The sequence below is a fragment of the Eptesicus fuscus genome, chromosome 11, assembly GCF_027574615.1.
Source record: "Eptesicus fuscus isolate TK198812 chromosome 11, DD_ASM_mEF_20220401, whole genome shotgun sequence".
Taxonomy (NCBI): domain Eukaryota; kingdom Metazoa; phylum Chordata; class Mammalia; order Chiroptera; family Vespertilionidae; genus Eptesicus; species Eptesicus fuscus.
In genome coordinates, this window is record NC_072483.1 from 64316804 (window position 1) to 64339582 (window position 22779).

The 22779-nt window shown below is 40.3% G+C and overlaps 1 protein-coding gene across 1 annotated transcript in view; it reads right to left on the reverse strand.

Moving 5' to 3' along the window:
• The window catches only part of LOC129150729 (nuclear body protein SP140-like protein), a 56876-nt gene that overhangs the window by 13169 nt on the left and 20928 nt on the right, over positions 1–22779 (reverse strand). Inside the window, exons 4-7 of the mRNA XM_054723310.1 lie at positions 19238–19321; positions 12299–12352; positions 3360–3464; positions 2002–2036 (exon numbers count right to left, since the gene is read on the reverse strand). Of these exons, the coding sequence (XP_054579285.1) occupies positions 2002–2036; positions 3360–3464; positions 12299–12352; positions 19238–19321 (278 nt within the window). The remainder of the gene's footprint in view (positions 1–2001; positions 2037–3359; positions 3465–12298; positions 12353–19237; positions 19322–22779) is intronic.

Consider the following 22779-nt stretch of genomic DNA (forward strand, 5'->3'; position numbering starts at 1 on the left):
CAATCTTTTTGACAGTTTCACTTCCTTTTCATTGCCACTGGTGCCACTTAAGTACTTCCTCACACCAGGGTTGATCAACTGACACACACATGTCCCATAGCTATGGGGTGTCAGGTACTTTACACAATGTTGGGTACACAAAGATGTATAAACCCTAGCGGGATCTAGGAGAGCAAAGGGTTGTATAAAAGGATAAGTATAAAACTGTGAGAAGGGCCTTAATAGTGGTGTCAGGGGCCCAGGGAAGGGATGACAAGGCAGGTCAGTCAGAGAATATTCAGAGAGGGGCACTGTAGGTTCACTATAAGTGTCTAGGGCTGAAAGACAGTGAAGTCATTTCTGGGCCCATGTTGTCTGAGATACTGTTTTAAATATGTCATTTCACACCTCAGGAGACTTCCCTGGTTCTGCATTGTCTATGCTATGAGTTTAAAATCTTTAGCTTGGCATTAAATTCCTCCAAAAAATCCCAATTGATGGATTATGCCTTATCACACGCAATCCATCTACCTCAACCCTTGGAGCCATGTTAGTCATGGTTCTGGGTTTCACACCATTCTTTCTCTGGAGTGCCTTCTGACCACTTGTTTGACTGTAGACGGTCTCCTTTCTTTCAGTGGCTAAAGTTGTCTGCAAGCACCTGAGTCAGAATGACCTTTCCCTCCTCCAGGCTCCTGCACCTACCCCAACCAAGCCTCTTTCACATCAATGTGCTGCCTTGTACTGACTTAAGAGTGTGGGGACCTCCCTTCAGGACAAGGATAAAGTCAGGGGACCTCAGGGATCTAACCATGACTCAACATATATTTGGTGAGAAAATAGTGACCTTTTCTTCAAGTACAAGGAAAGTCAGATCTCCTGCCCCGTCATTGGAATACCTCTATCAGCCATTTTAGGGGTCTCCCACCGCAGCACACACTGTTCTTCCAGTTACTTGATTTTTCATAGCCTCCTTCCACTTCAAATTCCTTTGGGGTGAACCAATTTCCATCCTCTGTCCTTATACACTTCACTGTGGCTCCTGTAAGACCGGGATAAGTTGATCCTGAAAACTCCTTGTCCTCAGAGCTTAGATTCTGGATCTGCAGCCACCCGATTTGGGGTCAAGATCACTAGCAGAAGAGTCTGGCCTCACCTTTCATACTTGAGAATCCCCAAACCTGTAAGTCTCTTGTAAGGAGATCTACTTTGGAGTGAAATCTCAAGTGGGGGCCCTTCCCTGTTGCTCACAATGACACTAAGACAACATCTGTGCCCTGTATTACAATAATTTTTTCCAGTTCAATGCCATTATTGAGCAGATATTTTTCTCACATGAAATCATGGATAACTGACTTTAAAATAATTGTGAAATATTATTCAGTGGAAAATTTTACTTATATATAGACTATAGGCCCAGTGCACAAAATTTGTGCATGGTGGGGTGTCCCTCAGCCTGACCGGCATCCTCTCTAATCTGGGGCCCCTTAGGGGTTGTCTGACTGCCAGTTTAGGCCTGATCCCTGTGGGCAGTCAGACATCCCTCTCACAATCCTGGACTGCTGGCTCCTAACTGATTGCCAGCCTGCCTGACTGATTGCCCTTAACCACTTCTGCCTGCCAGCCTGATCACCACCTAACCACTCCCCTGATGGCCTGATTGATGCCTAACTGCTCCCTTGCCAGCCTGATCACCCCTAACTGCCCTCCCCTGCCAGCCTGATTGCACCCAACTGCCCTCCCTTGCAGGCCTGGTTGTACCCAACTGCCATCCCCCGCAGGCCTGGTCACCCCCAACTGTCCTCCCCTGCCAGCCTGATCACCCACAACTGTCCTCCCCTGCCAGCCATTTTGTGGTGGCCATCTTGTTGTGGCCATGTTGTGACAATGTGAAGACAGCCATCTTGTGGTGGCCATCTTGTGATGATGTCACATGTGACACCACCTAGGCTTTTATTATATAGGATAAAATATAGTTATATACTTAACAACATTATTCATTAGAGAAAAGGAAATAAAAACCTTATTGAGATACCACATCATGTCCTCTAGGATAGCTGTAATGAAAAAGACAAACAATAACAACTGTTGGTGAGAATACAGAGAAATGAGAGCCCTCAGATTTTACTGGTGGGAATATAAACTGGTACCATACTGTGGCGAATAGTTTTGATTTTTTTTCAATAAGTTCAACATAGAATTGCCATATAATCCTGCAATTCTACTCCACAATATATAGTGAAAAGAATTAAAAAACTAGGTTCACCAAAATCTTTATTCAAAACAGCATTATTCATAATAGTGAAAGGGTGGGAAAACCTAAACTGATAGATAAATGCATTACTGTGTCTCCACACCATGGACTATTATATTATTTGACAATAAAAAAGAATAAAGTATAATGCAGAATATATATGTATGAACCTTGAAAACATGCTGAGTGAAAACCAGTCATAGAAAGGCACATGTTATATGAGTCAATTGATATGAAATATTTAGAATAGGCCAGTTTATAGATCATAAAATAGATGAGTGGTTGCATAGGGCTGGATGGTAGGGTGAGGTGGGAGTGGGTATGGACTACTGAGAGATATGGTGTTTCTTTTAGTGGAGGACAAAACTGTTCTAAAATTAGATTATAATGATGGTTTTATTATCTTGTGATTAAACAAAACAGAAACAAAAAGCTCAACAGTGAATTCCAAAAATTAAATGGTGATTTATATATGGGAGTTACATGTCAGTAAAGCTGTTTAAAATTAGTTTTGATGAAATATTTATATTATTTTTCACATACCCACATTAAGACTAATCTGATATGAAGTTCATCATAATAGGCAATTATTGGAAAGCTTTATAATGTTCAAATCACAAACTATTTTACAGTCATTATGTACATTGTCTCAAAGTCACACCAGGAGGCAGGTTTTTAATTATTATCCATTGATTATATGAGAAGTTTCAGGCTCAGAAAAGTCCCATTCTTTACTCAGTCACTCTTGGCAGAGCTGAGGCTGGGGCTCAGGTTTTCTGATTCTAAATTTTGTGAACTTCTCACTATAACAAATACCCTGTCTTGTTGATGATTTCCAGAAGGGGTAAAGGATATGAAGGTGGAGACTGATTAAAAGTAAAGTATGCAATATTTTCCACCCACAGACTGATGTTTCTGAACTTCTCTTTGGTTTCTTGAAAGTAAGCACTTAATATGCACCATTTCTTAAAGGGTAAAAATTTCATCTTAGGGATCCCTATCTCTTCTCAAGACAAAACTGGGTCCCCAATTCCTTAAACAATGGGTAATTTACCTGGGTAATTCCATTACTTTTTGTGATTCTTTCATGGAGGGGTTATAGGTGAAAGTAGACCTTGAAACTTACCTCGTTGTAATTTTCTCTTAATTAACATGCCCATCATCTTCCCACAGGTCACAGGAAGTATTTCAGCATTAAAATTCACAGTGTCATCTGTGTGCATTGTTGTTCCTGAAATAGAAGGTTCTTCATTATGTCTCATTTTACAACTGCACAAGTACAACTTCCTCCCATGTTGAGCTTGTTTCTATAAAGACATAGGAGTACTTAGGAAACTTTATCCCACAAATCTCCAGAGTTTCAAAGTCTTTCTGTCAGTGGCCTTTTTGATGCATAACAACAGAATGCCTACCTTCATCTCACCTCTCAAATCTCACACAATCAGAATGCCTGAGCAGAGACTTCAGGATTCTATAAAATTATAGTACCTTTCAATGCAGTCACACCCCCCCACCCACCCCCGATTCTTCCATGACAATGAAACATACAGCTGCTGTCATGATCTGAAGGAAGATCTCCATCTATGCTCTTCCAGTGCAGTTAGGTAGTTGGAGACAAAATCAGAGACTATACTTGTATCTCCCCATTTGAGCTCTGACTCAGGGAAAGAATAATGATGAGTTAACCCTAAGATAGTGTCTACCTACTATTTGTATTCTCTACTTTGCCTCATTTGTCGCCCACATCAACTTTCTCAAAGCTAAAAGAGGAGCGGAGGAAGGTCAAGAACAATCTGCAAATTGCATGACTGGTCGGACCATTACAGTCTGACAATAGTTGTGTCCTTTATAAAAAGCTACACCCAATGCTCTGATCATCTAACTCTATGACCTCGTCTCCTCCTGTCCACACACTTCTCTATTATGGGTCTTTTGTCACTGAAGGAAGCTATCCCCAATCGAGGCCGAAAGGGATAGCTCCTTCCTGCATTGTGATCAGGACACAAGTGGTGGGGAATTAATGGCATTATATAGACCAATTGTAAGAATCTGGATTCTGTTCTGACCATTGCTGGTGAGGATGCATTGTTCTTCCCCACTCTTCAGAAGCCTAGAGATTTTGGATATAATTTTGGTTATATTTTTTGGAAATGTCTTTGCCCTGCTTGTTATCTGATCCTTCTGGATAAAAAACGTGAGTGACAATAGGAGATTATTGGAATGAAAGATGAAGAGATAAAGTTGCAGCCAATGGAATGGTATATAATATAATTTTTCTTTTTCCCCCACAAAATTTTTGTGAGTGAAGGAAGAGCAAAAGACCCAGGCACCTGAGGAGGAAACACCTAGGAGTTGTGGGAGGTGGAAGAGCATTAACCATATTTGCCTTTCAAGACTGTCCTGAAGGAAATCACTCTTGTCTAGCTCTTTACCACATGTGTAGATGCTGAGTGTGCCATTCCCCATTAGATTTGATGAATCAGGGGCTACTGCCAGCATCAGCATCTCCCAGGCAGAACATTTTTGGACATGGTCCCCTCACTGATTCTCAGTCATTGGATGAAGGGTTGCAGGAGACATCATGGAGAAATAGAACAGTTTGGATGGACTGTCTTGCCCCATTTCCTCAAACAGTGAACATCGCTGAAAACTTTAAGCTTACAGGTGATCAGGGACCCACCCTACTCATGGCTGATATATTCCCCTTAGGAACCTGAACATTTTATAAATGCCTCTTTTTCAGGATCACCATGTGTGCCCTCAGGATCGCTATTCTTCTGTGAAAGTCAGGCTCTCACTTGCCTCCCTCATGCAACCATGGTGACTTGCACCATAGAGGTGGTTGTAGGAGACCTAAAAATGTGGTTTATAATATTTATTAAATCCAAGGAAACAATTTGAATGAATATGCTATTAGACTTCAATGGTCAGGTTCATCTTGGCTGGTGGAGTGGTGTCCTCACAGGGAAATAGCCAGATGTGCTTTGAGAGGTGAATTTGTTGGGACGCAATTCTCCATGGAATTTCACATGCCCCAGAGTATCTTTTCAAGGATGTGTGAATAGGAAAGAGTTTTGGAAGCTCAAGTTAATGTAGCTCCCCAATGCAGAGGGCAAATTTGTTTTCGGACCAGTATAAAATAGAAAGCATCTCCCTCTTAATTATCCCAGGATAGTAAAGTGTCCTCCACAGAGGAGAGCTGTTTAAGTTCTAGATGGACATATTCTGGCTCTTGATAATGATTAGGATTTTATAGGTGAACATTTTAATCAGAATCCATAGAATGATGTATTTAGTATTTATACATCTCATTGTAAATATTACCTCAGAGGAAAAAGAATTACAAACAAATATTGAATCTAGTTATTGATATGTATGCTAAAGTGTTTGGGGGAAGTGTATTATTGTCTGCAACTTTAAAATGTTTTAAAGTTGAGGATGGTTAGTGGATGAATAGGGAAATGGTTAGATGGACAGGAATGAGAAAAAGCAAGCACAATACATGCTAATTTTGAGTCTATGTTTACTGTAAAATTATTTGAGTTTTCAGTAGCCTTAAAGTTTTCATAACTCATAAGTTGGAAAAGGATATTTTGGCAAGAAAAATAGCTTATTAATAAAAAAAATGCCAATTAAAATACAAGGAGAATATTCATCAGCAACACAATAGAGTCTAGAAGACAATGCAGTAATCATCTATACCAGTGTTTGGAAACTGCGGCTCGCGAGCCACATGCAGCTCTTTGGCCTCTTAAGTGTGGCTCTTCCACAAAATACCACGTGTGTGTGCACACGTACAGTGTGATTGAAACTTCGTGGCCCATGCGCAGAAGTCGGTTTTCGCCTCTCAAAAGAAATTTCAATCGTTGTACTGTTGATATTTGGCTCTATTGACTAATGAATTTGCTGACCACTGATCTACACTAATAAAAGGGTAATATGCTAATTAGACTGGGGGACCTTCTGGACAGCATTCAGGACAAAGCCATGGTGGTGGGGCCAAGGCAGAGGTTGTGAAGCATGATCATGCTGAGGGGGTGAAGGGGACATTTGGGGAAGATCAGGATACCAAGTGGAGCAGTTGGGGGTGATCAGGCCAGCAGGGGAGACAATTGGGGTTGATCCGGCCAGCAAGGGGGTCAGTTGGGGGTGAGCAGGTCAGCAGTGGGGGGAGTTGGGGTGGAGCAGGCTGGCAGGGGGGCAGTTGGGGGCAAGCAGCCTCGTTGAGGGGCAGTTAGGGGTGATCAGGCTGGAAGTGGGGATTGTTGAGGTCAATGAGGCTGGCAGGAAGAGTGGTTAGGGGCGATCAGGCAGGCAAAAAGGTGAGCTGTTAGGAGCCACCGGTCCCAGATTGCTAGAGGGATGTCCGACAGGTTTAGGCCTGATCCTTGTGAGATCCCTGTGGGATTGGGTTTAAACTGGCAGTCGGACATATCCTGAGGGGTCCCAGATAGTAGAGGGTGCAGGCTGCTAATTAGCATCCTGATGGGTCTCCCTCCTCCTGTGCATGAATTTCATGCACTGGGCCTCTAGTATTAGTATATTGAAGAGAACTAAACATTGACCTAGAATTTTTAATCTTGGCAAAAAATTCTTTCTGTTTGGTGTGGCTTAGTTGGTTGGAGTGCTGTCCCTTGCACAGAAAGGCTGTGTGTTTGATTCCTGGTCAGGGCAAATAACTATGTTGCTGGTTTGGTCCCTGGTCAGTTGGAGCCCATACAAGAGGCAAATGATCGATATTTCGATGTTTCTCTTCCACGTGAATTTCTATCTATCTATCTATCTATCTATCTATCTATCTATCTATCTATCATCTATCATCTATCTATCTATCCATCTATCTATCATCTATCTATCTTCCTCTCTCTATAGAAAAATCAATAAAAAATTATTTCAAAATAAAGGCAAATTTGCACATATAACACTTATACAACCTCACTAAAGAACCAGGGATTTATTTAGCTAGACCAAAGTTGAAACCAAAGAAAGAAACAATGATGTGTGCATAAAATGGTAACAAATTTAAGTAAATGATCATGTTTCAAAATTTATAATGAGAAGAAAATTAGTAACAAAATATTAATATACAATAGCTAAATGATAGAGATGGGATGTTGGATTTGAAGGAATCCATGATAAGATTTTGTCATCTGTTGAGATTAAGGCATGGTTAAAAAAAATTATAGAAAATTTACCTCCAGTTTCCAAGCCAGTGGATAAAAAAGGTAGAATATAGAATTCTATCTTAATCATTCAGAAAAGAGACACAGAAACACACAAAAATAATGGTTAGCAATAATATAGATGTATAAGCCCACATGTATTAGGGATCATAATGAAAGTACCATATAAAACATAATTATTAAAAGGTGAGGATTATCTGAGGAAATTCCAAAAAGCTGTATCTTTACAAGAGACATAAAACAAAGCTGCATGGCGGGGGGACTTTGAAAAGGGGTAAAAACTAAAGAAGTTAATGTAGCAATATTAGCATCCTGAAAAAATATTTGAAGGCAAAAGCATTAATAAGAATAAAGGGGAACTATAAAATAAGAAGGTACCTAAGTTAGAACAATCACAAATGGTGTCAAAATTTTAATGTAAAACAACAGGACATGGAGGAGTTGGCAAATACAATCAGTTGGAAAACTCAATACATCTCTATACAACATTATGGAACAAATACAACCTAATTTACCACTGATCCAGTAATTTTAAACAGTGTGCTTGATAAAGAGCACATATAAAGGGAGAAGCCGGAACCCAGAAAGGAGTTCAAATGTACATATTTTAAAGTGACCTAGAACATTTACAAATATTGGTCACAGGTTCCAAAGAAACTTTTGACACATTTTAAAGAGTTACTGAAATAAATTCTTCAAGTCATGTTCCAGATACCCATTTTAATTCTTAATTTACTAACAGAACATCTGCATTCTCAGAGATGTCAGAGTCCAGACAAAACACCGTAGTTCATAACTTCCCTAATAGTTGGCAGGTCCACCAGCTTAAGATTTGTTGAGTAAGATGAGAGCAAACTATTGTTGTGGGATGAGGGAAACTCTAGGAAAGCTTCACACAAAAGGGATAGCATTCTGCAGGAAGATATATTTTGCTTTTTTCTATTTATCTTTTGGCTGGTCTAGAACATAGGCACATGGTGGAGCTCAGCAGGCACCTTGGCAAGTGATGTGATCTTAAAAGTGGCTAAATGGCCCCAGCCAGTTTGGCTCAGTGGATAGAGCATTGGCCTGGGAACTGAAGGGTCCCAGGTTCAATTTCAGTCAAGAGCATGTGCCTGGGTTTTGGACTCCATCCTCAGTAGGGTGTGTGCAGTAGGCAGCCAATCAGTGATTCTCTCTCATCATTGATGTTTCTATCTCTCTCACCCTCTCCCTTCCTCTCTGAAACTAATTTTAAAAAAGTGACTAAAATTAAAGATAGAAGAAGCTTCCAAATGCACAGGGCCTAAGAGAGCTAAAAGCATTTTGAAAAAGAGAAACCAATTGTATGCCTTCTACCTGACTTTAGGACTCATTCTAAAGTTACAGTAATCAAGATCCTGACATAATAGTAGACATATAGGTAAATAGAACAGAAAAAGAATTTCAGAAATACACTCAAAGTCATAGGCCTAATTCATTTTCAAATGGATGTGAAAGCAAACTAATTCAATGTAGAAAGGACAGTCTTCTCAAAAAATGCTGCAGGGACAATAGAATATCCCTATGCCAGAAAAAAAAAGTTCTTACCTAACAGCATATGCAAAAATTAACTTAAACTGGATCATAGAGCTGAATGTAAACACTAAACCATAAAACTTCTTGAAGAAAACAGGATCTCAAATTAGGTAAAGATTTCTTAAATAGAACCCCATATCACAGATTATAAAAGGAAAAAATTGTTAAATTAGACTTCATCAAACATTAAAAATTTTGTTCTTCCAAAGATAGTGCCAAGAAAATGAAAAGGTCAGCTTTTTCAGACTATAAGACATAACCAACAAATGATTTGAATCCAGGACATATAAACAGCTCTTTCACCTAAAAAAAAAAATTAGATGGCTCACTTAGATAAGGGTAAAAGATTTCAATAGATACTTCACCAAGTGGGATATGTGGATAATGGCAAATAAAAAGATGCTCAGTACCATTAATTATTAGGGAAATGCAGATTAGAATTACAAGAAAAATCATTATATGCCTGCTAAGAATAGCTGCAATTATAAAAGAATAAAAGTAACAATACCTAGTACTGGTAAGTATGCAGAGAAACTGAAACTTTCAAACATTTCTAGTCCTACCTAATAAAAGAGTAATATGCAAACTGACCACACCTTTGCTACGCCCAAGCCACGCCCACCAGCCAAACCACGCCCACCAGCCAATCAGAGTGAGTATGCAAATTAACCCAACAAAGATGGCAGGTAATTTGCATACACAAGGCTGATTGGCCTGGGTCCCAGAACATCCTCAGGACCCAGGCTGCTCCTAGCCTGTAGGCCAGTACACCCTGAGCAGCAGGGGTCCCAGAATGACCGCTGGTCACTCAGAACCTATGAGTGCAGGGCCAAGCGGCTATGGTGATGCGGGGATCTTCCCGCCCCACCTGCAGCCACTTGGGAATGCGAGAACCAAATGGAGGTTTGGGTCCACGCCCCCAGTCTGGGGTCTCAGGCCAGCAGCGGCGTGGGCACCCACACGGTGATCAGGCCGCTCCCCCAGCCTGGGGTCTCAGGCTGGCAGAAGCGCGCAGACCCATGCAGTGATCCCCTCCCAGCCCAGCCTGGGTTCTCAGCCACTGAGTCACACAAGCCAGGCAGATGTGGAGGAATCTTAAATGTTTCTTTTTTTATATATATTTTATTGATGTTTTACAGAGAGGAAAGGAAAGGGATAAAGAGCTAGAAACATCTATGAGAGAGAAATATCAATCAGCTGCCTTCTGCACAGTCCCCACTGGGTATGTGCCCCCAAGCAAGGTACATGGCTTTGACTGGAATCGAACCTGGGACCCTTGAGTCTGCAGGCCATTGCTCCATCCACTGAGCCAAACCAGTTAGGGCTGTCCAATATGTTAAAGATAAAACCCTATCTAATAAAGAGGGAATATGCAGGGGAGGGCATTTGGAGGTGACTGGGCTGTCAGGGGAGGGCAGTTGGGGATGATCAGGCCAGCAAGAGATCAGTTAGGCATTGATCAGGCTGGCAGGGGAGTGGTTAGGGGATGATCATGCTGGCAGGCAAAAGTGGTTAGGGGAAATCAGGCAGGCAGGTGAGCAGTTGGGAGCCAGCAGTCCAGAATTGTGAGAGGGATGTCTGACTGCCTGTATAGGCCCAACAGTTGAATATCCCCCGAGAGGTCCTAGTTTGGAGAGGGTGCAGGTTGAGCTGAGGGACACACACATCCATGCACGAATTTCGTACACCGGGCCTCTAGTGGATATATGAAAGGGTATAACCACTTTGAAAAATACTTTGACAGATTCACAAAGCATCGAACATGCACTTTTGTTCAATTAATATGACTTACTAGTACTTCTTTTAGGTATTTATCCAAGAAAACTTAACAATTAAAATTATGTCAACCAAAATATTTGTATGAACATGCTCCTCATCATTTTTTTTTCAAACTGAAAATAGCTCAATGCCTACAAACAGATGAATAGATAAATCAACTTCTCAGCAATAGAAATGGAGTAACTGCTGATACACACAGTAATATCAACATGTCTCAACAGCATTATGCTTAGTGAGAAAAGAACAGACATAAATAAACTATATATTATATAAATTCATGTATATGAAATTACAGGGAGAAAAATACAGTGATAAAAACAGATCTACTATTTCAAGATCAGGGTGTGCAAAGAGGGACACAAGTGGATATTTGTGGATGATGGAAATGTTCTATGTCATGATCATGGTGTTTTAAATGACTATCCACGTGGGTTAAAACATTCAATTAAACCTTTAAAGTGATGAAATCTACTGTATATAAATTATATCTCAGCATGACAGGAAAATTAAAAACATGCACAATGTATAGAAAGAAAACTATGAAATTTTGTTGAAGAACAAAAAAGGTGATGAATAAATGTATAGGTCATTCTCCTTTAAAAATGTCTTAATTCTACTGGAAATAATCTTTAAATTCATTGTACTTTCAAATTCCCAAAGGAATTAGGAGGTTTTAGGAGCAAATCTTGATTAGATTCTAAACACAGAGGTTCAATATCACTGAATTACTGAAATCTTTGTCTTTTCTATTTCTTCTCAATGTATCTTTTTTTTTTTTTCAACAGAAACTATAACAGTAGAATTCTATTCACAGGTCCATGTGTACATGGAAAGTCACATGAAAGGGCATTTCAATTCATGAAAAAAAAAGTGTTGAGGTAATTTCTTATAATTACTATCTCACATCATACACAAGGAGGTGAATGCTGTGTGAATTACAGATTCTTAAGATCACCCACATTCCCTATTCCCTTCCTCCATCTTTAAAAAAAATCTTTTTATTGATTTCAGAGTGGAAGGGAGAGGGTGAGAGAGATAGAAACATCAATGATGAGAGAGAGTCATTGATTGGATGCCTCTTGCATGCCCTCCACTTGTGATTGAGCCAATAACCTGGGCATGTGCTTTTGACTGGAATTGAACTGGGCCCTTAATCTGCAGGCTGACACTCTATCCACTGGGATAAACCAGCTGGGACCCTTCTTCCATCTTCAGAGCCACAATATTGTGTCTCTCTGACTCTTCTTCTTCCTCTCTCCACACCAAAGAAAGATTCTCCATTTTTTTAAGGACTAGGGGAGTATATTAGGGCCACCCTGGTAATCCAGGATAATCTCCCCCATTTTAAGTCCCAGTTTAATTAAATCTGCAAAGTCCACTTGCCATGTAAGAGAACAGACTACAGGTTTCAAGAATTAAGACATGGATATCTTTTAGGAGCCATTGTTCTACCCACCACAACATTGTAAATAACAATAAAGATAATAACATACTGGCATTATAAAATTATTTGTCACATCAAAAGCAAATAAAATCTTATTCTTACTTCTTCTCTTCTTGGTTTTTCCTGAAATGGAGTTGTTTCCAAAATCCACAGTACCTATAACAAACAGGTGGTGGTGAGAAAATGGAAATGATTAAATAAAATTTACAAATTTGCCCTTGCCGTGGTTAAGGCGGCAACCCCTGACCAAAGAATCGCTGGTTCAATTCCTGGTCAAGGTACCTCGGTTGCAAGTTCCATCTGGAACCCATTTGGGGCAAGTGGGGGAGACAACTAGTTGATGGCAATGTTTCTTTTTTTCTCTCTCTCTCCCCCACTTACTCAGTACCTTTCACTCTCTCTAAATATCAATGGAAGAAATATCCTCCAGTGAGGATTTAAAAAAGTTACAAATTTTAGGATGGTTCATACTGCAGAAATCTTGAGTTTATAAAGGTGTTTGATTGGTTGTTTCTTTCTTCTAAAGTAACCACAAACATGCTACATTGAGAAGTAGGTCTTCAGAATTGGCCACGGGTCTTCCTTTATTTCTCAATAACATTTTGAAAATACTCTTGAACACCTTTGTACACAGAGGTAGGACCAGGTCTCATATCCTTAAGGTTTTTATGAGGAGGTTTGTGCAAAAGTTTGTATGACATCACTGCATAAACCTGTGACATGCTAGAGCACAGACACACATAAAAAGTATGTGCTGGGTTGCCTGGCTGGTGTGGCTTAATGTTTGAGTGTTGACATATGTAATAGGCAGGTTGCATGCCTGAGTTGCAGGCTGATCCCCAGTAAGGGGCGTGCAGGAGGCAGCCAATCCATGATTCTCTCATTATTGATCCTTCTATCTCTCTCTCGCTTCCTTTCTGAAATCAGTAAAAAATATATTTTTTAAAAATGTGCTGGGTTAAGAATAGTTGATTTGATGTTTTTCCTAACAGTTTAGTGGTAGAATCAGTTGTCTTTAGAGGCCTCGCTACGATTGTGACAAAGTGACAGTATTATTGAGAAGCAAAGAATACTTGGCTTTCATCGGTTCCACAGAATATGGGTGTGTTAGAGATGGATATCACTGTACAAAATCAAGACTTTATTAATTTTTATTATTACAGTGATTATTATTAATGATGAATTCAGTGATGTAGGAAGCTAGATACTTCCATTTTAGGAGTGTATTTCTACTACATCTTCCGTGACAATCAACAGGGCCATGTTAATCATGACTTTATAATGATATCTTGCTTTCCTGCTAGTCCCAAAAGAATCAGGCCAAGCAAAAAGAATGGGATTCTGCCATGAACTGGACTCATTTTTTGTCAGTGTGCTCAGAGTCAAGTGCAACAGAAAACGGAGCTCTCATTTCAGACTTCTGACATTCTGCTGCCCCAGTCCTGTGACTCTCACCTTCATCATTGACCCACTCCCAGCTGGTGAGCTGCCTGATATTCTTGATTCTTGATCACCCATCACTGACATGCCAATCATTTCTGGTAACTGCTAAATCACCTCCACCCCAAGACCTTGGTTAGCTTTGCCCATTATGTCAGATGTTTGGCTACTTTCAGTTCCTGCCTCTTGGCCTCTTGGCACACCTTATGATGAACAAATGATGCAGAAACACTTGTTATTTCCAGGTATTTCTAAATGTCATGTACAGTTATTCTTTGATTCTGATTATTTTACAAAAATGTTTTCTACAGGCCAATAAGCTTGGCTGAGTGGTTAAGAGTAGACCTATACACCAGGAGGTCAATTTCTGGCTGGGGCGCATGCCTGGATTGTGGGCTTAATCTCCAGTGTGGGGCATGCAGCAGGCAGCCGATCAATGACTCTCTCTCATCGTTGATGCTTCTATCTCTCTATCCTTCTTCATTTCTCTTTAGAATCAATAAAAATATTTAAAAAAATATTTCCTACAAAGATGCATCAACTTCAAAAATATTCATTTTAAAAAAGATTCATTTCAACAGTTCAGTACTTACCTGGACAATTGAATCAACAGAAGAATTAAATTTAAAATTACTAAAAAGTAAAGCAGATGACATCTATTGTGGACAACTAACCCAATATTCTGAGCCAGGTCTGTATAGTCTACACACTCATATTTCTTTTTTTCCTTATTTAGCTCCTTCTTACCTCACAAATAATATAAGAGGCCAAGCACTCACAATAACAATTAATGTTTCCTTATATCCTTAATTTCTTACTGGAAAGATAATATTGGGGATCATCTTTAAACCTACTTCATAGGTCAAAACATAAAACTGGTTACACATATAGTCAAGGATGTTGAATGCTTAGTGATATCAGACCAAATAAAGATTTGATAGAATAATTTTTCCCCTTGAGTAGGAATTGCAATGACCACCCCAACGACAGACAACCAGAAAAATGTTTAAATTTCCTTGCATGCGTTACATTGGACAACAGAATTGCTCTTGACCAAATCTTTCCTGAACAAGGTGGGATTTGCTCTATTGCTAATACCTCCTATTATACTTGGATAAAACATTTCTGATAAAATAAAAATTAAACTAGATAAAATGTAGATATAAGCAAAATAATTACATAGAATGCCCACTGATACCACATAGTTGTTTAATATTTTCATGTGACTGCCTGTGGCTCAGTGTTATAAAGATGCTACTCTAATAGTGGTTGCTCAACGTTTTTTAAATCATCACTAAGGCCTTTGAGACTTCATCTGAGAAACCTCAAGGGACTACAGATATTTTCCCTTAAAGAAACATGACAGGAAAGCCTTCCTCTGTTCTGATGCTCTTGTTGCTCAAATGTGACCTAAGTCTCCTAAGAAAAGAGAAAACCACTCTTCTTCCTACAGATCTTTTTATCTTTCAGAAAGAACTTCTACCTAAACCTCCAAGAACACATGGCAAGATAAAAAGGGTGGTTATTACTTTGTATGAGTGCTTATTACATAACTAATTTTATATGTACAGCATCTTTTTATGGTTTCTCAGTTGTGTGTAGGGCAGGAGAGTGAGCTCCTCCTTTCTTATGTCTCAACTTCTCCCTGCCTCCCCCTAAGACATGGCCTTTTTGTTCCACCTAATTTTTCAGTTTATTCATTCTCTGTTGTTTCCTACTTTCTTTTATTTTATTCTGTTTCTTAATAATGTCTGTGACCTGTGAATGCTTCTTCTAGTCATTTTTTTTCAGTTTCTCCATTTAATCATTCCAATCATTATCAAAGTTCTGCCCTAATGACTTTATACACACCAATCCCTCCATCTGCCAGTTCCCCTTCACCACTCATCAAACCCAGGCACTCAATCTTAACTTCCTGCTCAGACTCTTGGGCACATTGTTCACTTCCTTGTCGACTTTCTAGTGCATTATTGTCAGTGGTTGTACCTGCTTCATTCACATTTATCCGTTGTGTTTCACAGCAGTGCTCTGAGAGTCCATGTTCAGGTAGGGCTGTACCTCGACCAAGTTTTGATTCATAGATAATTTGTTTGCCCCTTGCATCAATAAGGGTCTAACAGGAAAATACAAAGCTCTCTACGCTGTTGAGGCATAAGGAATTTAATCAAGGAGATTAGTTATGCAGCTGGTGGAAGAGCTGACAACTCCAAATAGAAGAATAGTCAACAAGAAGGTATGGGAGGGAGAGACCAAGGATGAGCTCATGTGCCAAGTCACTGGGGAGGTAGAAGCTGGACCATGGCCAGCCTGCTTTGTGGGATGTAGAGTTATGGGAGATGTAGCTATTGCAAGAATTGCTGCTCAAGACAGTGATGGGGAAATACCATGCTTCTGTGTTACTGCCCCTCTCCACTCTCTTGCTGGTGTCACCCAGGTTAGGAGCTTAGCAGTAAGCAATAACGAGGGAGCTGGCAAGAAAGTCTGCAGGGGCCTGTGGCCAGAGATAGAGGGCAGAGGAGAGGGCAGGGAATTATTCCTACCCATAAGGAATAAATCCCTGAATAAACCATCCAGGACCAGTGTACCCCTTCTCCATGGTGAGTCTCCTCTGTTCATTTTTTATTTAATCTATTCATACTACTCTGTTCCCACCAACCTCACTAGTATATGAATAGATACAGATTTTTTCAGTGCAGCTTGGATTTTTCATTTAGTGCTATTTTTCTAAGCAAAGTATTTTATGTAAAGATGATTTAAATATTAATTCCCATAATTTTAACATAGACCCTGATGCATGTTTTGTGCCACATCCACCGTTTCTTGAAGCTTCCTCTTGGGGAAAGGGCATGAGGCATAGCTTTTCCCTTGCCTGTGCTGGTCAGCTGAGTCAGACTTTTCAACACATTTATTATTGGTTTATTTTGCATTATCCTATATAATAAAACCCTAATATGAAAATTGACGGAATGGCAGAATGACCAGTTGCTATGATGTGCACTGACCACCAGGGAGAAGACGTTCAATGCAGAAGCTGCCTGCTGGTGGTCAGTGCACTCCCACGGGGAGATCGCCACTCAGCCAGGAGCCAGGTTCACCAGTGGTGGGTCCGCTGCAGGCAGGTGGTAAAGATTGAGTGGTCCTGGACTGGGAGAACCCTGGACTGTGGGAGGGATGTCTGACTGCTGGCCTAAGCCCAATCCCCATCCCCTGAGGGGTCCGAGACTGCCAGAGGGTGCAGGCCAGGCTGAGGGACCCCCCCCTCCCTCCGCCCCTGCCCTTAGTGTACAAATTCATGCACTTGGCCTCTAGTTTGGGTTATAACATCATTTCTTCCTCCTCCCACCCACACAGCCTGCACACACAAACACACTCTTAATCTCTTCTCTATTCATTACTCATCACCATTTTTCCTCTCACTCTTCCTATTTCAACCAGCTGCCCTGGTAGATGAACTGGTAAGAATATAGATTGATGCATGTTGGATATTTTATATTCTTAAATACTAACTTTTTTTTTTTTACTAATTGTGATTTGATAAAAGTATAATGGTGCTTTCAAAATCATTCTGAAAGATTTTTTTTCTTTTTTGAAAATGCATTACTAATTTAGAACATCCTTTCTTAAATAATACACTCCATTGCAAGCTACATAATAATGACTTCTATAGTGTTGTTAGAGCATCTCTAGGCCTGCTGCCCCAGAGATGATGGGAGAGGGTCGGCTTGGGAGGCACATGGCATCCATGGTCCTGTGTAAGAGACCCAACAGGTGAGAGACCACTAGCTCAAATTTCTTGAAGAACACAGAATCTCAAATTAGGCAAAGATTTCTTAAATAGAACCACAAATCACAGATTGTAAAAGGAAAAAATTGTTAAATTAGACTTCATCAAATATTAAAAATTTTGTTCTTCCAAAGATAGTGCCAACAAAATGAAAAGTTCAGCTTTTTCAGAGAGATAGCTCACTTAAATAATGGTAAACAATTTCAATAGATACTTCACCAAATGGGATCTGTGGATAATGGCAAGTAAATGAAAAGATGCTCAGTACCATTAATTATTAGGGAAATGCAAATTAGAATAATAAGGAAAGCCATTACATGCCTACAAAATAGCTACAATTAAAAAAACAAAAACTAACAATACCAACTACTGGTGAGTATGCAGAGCAATGGAACTTTCAAACATTTCTAATGGAAATATAAAAGGGTACAACCACTTTGAAAAATACTTTGACAGATTCACACAGCATCAAACATGTACTTATGTTCAATTAATATGGCTTAGTAGTACTTCTTTTAGGTATTTATCCAAGAAAATTAAAAAATATGTCCACCCAAATATTTGTATGAACATTTTCCTCATAGTTTTTTGTTTGTTCAAACTGGCAATAGCTCAATGGCAATGAACAGGTGAATAGATAAATCAACTGCTTATTCATACAAGGGATATTTCTCAGCAATAGAAATGGAGTAATTGCAGATACACAGAGCAATATCAGTGTGTCTCAACAGCATTATGCTTAGTAAAACAAGAACAGACATAAGTAAACTATATATTGTATCAATTCATTTATATGAAATTCTAGGGAGAAAAATACAGTGATAAAAACAGATCCACTGTTGCAAGACCAGGGGGTTCAACGAGTGACATAAGTGGATATTTGTGGATGATAGAAATGTTCTATGTCATGATCATGTTGGTTTACATGACTATCCACATGTGTTAAAACATATTCAATTAAACCCTTAAAGTGATGAAATCTATTGTATATAAATTATATCTCAGCAAATCTGACAGGAAAAGTAAAAACATGCACAAGCTCGCAGCCCCCTTCCACCCGTGTGCACCCTGCCCACCCGCTCACCACCTCGCAGTGCTCATAGCCCTGCCCACCCGTGTGCACCTCCTGGTGTCTGGTCATTGGTTGTTCCATGTTATGGTGTGATGAAAACGGGCCTTTTATGATATAGGCTAGAGGTCTGGTGCACGAATTAGTGCATGGGTAGGGTCTGGCCAGCCCTGCCCCCACCCTCGCCCACGATTGGGGTGGGAGTGGCCAATCAGGGGTGGTGCCAATCAGGGGTGAAGCCAGTTGTGGGGAGGAGCAATGGGTGGTTGGCTGGCTGGCCCTGTCACGTAGTCAAACTCCTGGTTGAACTCCTGTTTGAGGGGACAATTTGCATATTAGCCTTTTATTATATAGGATGGAGTCATTTTAAAATGGGAGTTGGAGCTTCCATTCCAGAAAAACTGCAGTGCATATCTTATGCCTCAAACATTTGCACTGATAAAACAGTGGTATAGTATCGACCTATGAACTAGGAGATCAATAGTTCAATTCTCAGTCAGGTTACATGCCGGGGTTGCAGGCTCAATTCTGTTCCTCTGTCTGGTTATTGGGTCAATGGTATCTTGTCAGAGCTCCTCCTCCAGGATCAGTCTCTGGTCAGACTCTCATACTAACACCCCTCCCTGCCTTCTCCATGCTCCTCAACAGGTCTTCCTTGATTCCCAAATTCCACTCAGAACTCAGGCCCACTTCCCATTCTCCTTTCCTCTTAGCAGAGGAGAATCAGTTTCTATCTGTTTGCAATCACCTTGTTCAAGGCTCTCTTGGATATCACGCCTCTTCTCATTTTCTTCTCCATCATTTCTTAGGAACAGTTCTATGTTTGGTATCACTGAAGAGAGGGCATAAGAAGAAGACAATTAGAGATCTCTTTGGAGTGGTGTCATCATCTCAAATTACACGTTTAGGAATTTCCACCCCTTGTTCCACTCAGTGCTCAGTGGGTCCCCATCCTGTAGGTAAAGTTTACACTTCATCCCTGGGACAGAAAAGAGAATACTCAACAGAGGGGTTGCTTATGATTCTAACACATAAAGGAGCCACTCAGATCTCAGGATAAAGGAGTTGTGGCAACATTGTTAGCTTGTTACTCAAGCAAAAAATTTCAGCTGTCCAGGATAGCATATATAAAAATAAATAATGTACTATTTATTTTGAAATGTGTTTGCTGAACTGTTGTAACTGAAAGGAAAAACAGGGATTTCCTTGGGAAGAAAACAAAGATCCTAGATAGGTTTACTTGTATAAAGCGGAAAAAACACAATAGTTTAAAAATGTGGCTGGACAAGAGAAGGTTTTGGCTTAACTGAGTCAGGGAGGATGAGTGCTTCCCAAAGAGACAAATCAGAGGATACAGGTGATCCAGGGGCACCCAGATTCCAGGACTAAGGAAAGATACTCCCTGAAGCTGTAAGCAGGGACTGAATATTGTGGCATTGGGCCAAGGACCTGGGAGGTTGCCAAAGAGGGGAGAACAAGGGATCCTGCATGTAGGTAACCCAGCAAACATATGAAGGAAGTTAATACATCAAAAATCCTTAGGGTAGGTCTCTGCAGAAGGTCGGGGGAACAGACCTAGGGAAGCAGTGAGCCTGTATGCCTCAGGGCTGATGGCAGGGGTATCTCCTAGGCCAGTGTTCAGCAAACTCATTAGTCAACAGAGCCAAATATCAAGAGTACAATGATTGAAATATCTTTTGAGAGCCAAATTTTTTAAACTTAAACTTCTTCTAACACCACTTCTTCAAAATAGACTCGCCCAGGCCGTGGTATTTTGTGGAAGAGCCACACTCAAGGGGCCAAAGAGCTGCATGTGGCTCATGAGCCAGAGTTTGCCTACCACGGTTCTAGGCAATAAACTTTACTTACAAATGCTATAAGTCTGTACTATCTTTTTACTGTGTAATAAATAACATCAAATTCCTTAGCTTTCGAAGCCAGACCTTCCAAAATCTTTTTTTTCATACTTATCCTTTTAAAAAAAATTATTGTTGAGAGTAGTATAGATGTTCCTCCATTGCCTCCTCCACCTGATTCCTGCCCCACCCAAGCCCTTCATCACCCTATTGTTTGTATTCATAGGAAATGCATATATGCATGTGTTGTTTAGTTAATCTCCTTCCCCTCTGAGATTCATTAGTCTGTTTCATGTTTCCATGCCTCTGGTTCTATTTTATTCATCTGTTTATTTTGTTCTCATTAGATTCCTTGCTTATTTATTCTGATTTTTTAGATTCAATTGTTGATAGATGTCTATTTATTGCCATTTTATTGTTCATATTGTTGATCTCCTTCTCCTTCTCCTTCTCCTCCTCCTCCGCCTCCTCCTCCTCTTCCTTCTGCTTCTTCTTCTTTTTCTTTCTTCTTCTTCTTCTTCCTCTTCCTCTTCTTCTTCTTCCTTACTCCATTTCTCTTGCTGCTTTTAAGATTCTCTCTTTGTTTTTAACCTTTGGCATTTTAATTATGATATGGTGTGGGCCTCTTTGGATTCCTTTTTTAAAATTTAAAATATTTTAAAATTTTTAAAAATTTATTTCAGTGAAGACGGGAGTGGGAAAGAGAGGTAGAAACATTAATGATGAGAGAGAATCATTGATGGGTTGCCTGCTGCATGACCCACACTGGGTATCAAGCCTGCAACCCTGGCATGTGGCCTAACTGGGAATTGAACTGTGACCTCCTGTTCATAGGTCAACACTCCACCACTGAGCCCTGTTGGCCAGGCTGGATTCCTCTTGTTTGGGACTCTCTGCACTTCCTTGACTTGTAAAGCGATTTCTTTCACCAGGTAGGAGACATTTGCTGTAATTATTCTTCAAATAGGTTTTCAATATCTTGCTCTCTCTTTTCTCCTTCTGGTAACCCCATAATGTGAATGTTGGTACACTTGAAGCTGTCTCAGCAGCTCCTTACACTATCTTCACATTTTTGGATTCTTTTTTCTTTTTGCTCTTCTGTTTGGGTGTTTTTTGCTTCCTCATGTTCCAAATTATTGATTTCATTCTCAGAATTCTCTACTCTACTGCTGAATCCTTCAAAATTATTATTTATTTCAGTAAGTGTATGTTTAATTTCTGACTGGTCATTTTTCTCACTAAGGTTCTTAAAATTCTCACTAAAATCCTTGGAAATCTCACTAAGTTTCTTGAAGCTCTCATGAAGATCCTTGATAAACCTTATAACCATTGTTTTGAACTCTGTATCTAGTAGTTTGCTTGCTTCCATTTCATTTAGTTCTTTTTCTGGAGATTTATTCTGTCCTTTCATTTGTGACATGTTTCTTTGTCTCCACATTTTAGCTGCTTCCCTGTGTTTGTTTCTATGTATTTAGGTAGAGTTCCTATGTTTCAGGGAATTGGTAGATGGCCTTATGTAGTAGGTATCCTATAAGGCCAAGTGGCTTACCCTCCCCAGTTACTTGATCTGGGTATTCTAGGTGTGTTCTTGTGTGGGCTATGTGCACAGTCTTGTTGTAGTTGGAGTCAGTGGGAGGAATTAACTCCCATGCCAATTGTTTGTGAGGACCTGCTGTGACTACAGTGGAAGAGCTACTGTGCAGGGAGGGACCTCTATGGAGCAGGACTTGCTTCAGTGGGGCTTTGATGCTTACTGTGTCTGCCCCTTAACCTTTTGCACTTGGATGTCGAGTGTGACTCCACACCGTTAGCATTAGAATAAAGGAATCGAGAAAAAAGCAAGCGAGTGCAACGGGTTAAGTGTGTTGCTTTTGGATGGGTAGCATTGTAATCTGGTATGGTGTGAAGGTGTCCACCAGGTGCACTGACTCTAGGGACTCTTGGGAGGTAAAAAGTCAGCCACTCCCTGGGGCCATTCATCAGGAACTATAAAGAAATCTGCAGATGGCTGCTACTTGTGTCCAGGTGAGGCCCACCTGTCTAGGAACTCTTATGATAGGTATGGGGCATGCTGATCCCAGCTGCTATTATTTGAAAGATTTTAGGAAAGTCTGATGCCTGAGACAGGAGAGACCATTCATATGAAAAAGCCACTGCAAACAGCTTAGTGGGGCTGCAAATTGGATAGGGAGGGGGCGGGGGTCTTAGGGAATCATTAGGGTGGAGTGAACAGTGGGAGCCAGCTGATGTAAACTCAGATATGGCTGCCAGTGAGCTCTGCAACAGGGGAGGTCTCAGCATAGAAACAATGACCCTTTAAAACACCACTGTCTGGGAGAAAGCTGTCCCCAAGTTTTTGCTACAATGCCAGACAATCCAGTTCCTCCCCATATGTTCCTGTCTCCCTGCCTCCTCAGATATTGCCCCAGTGCTG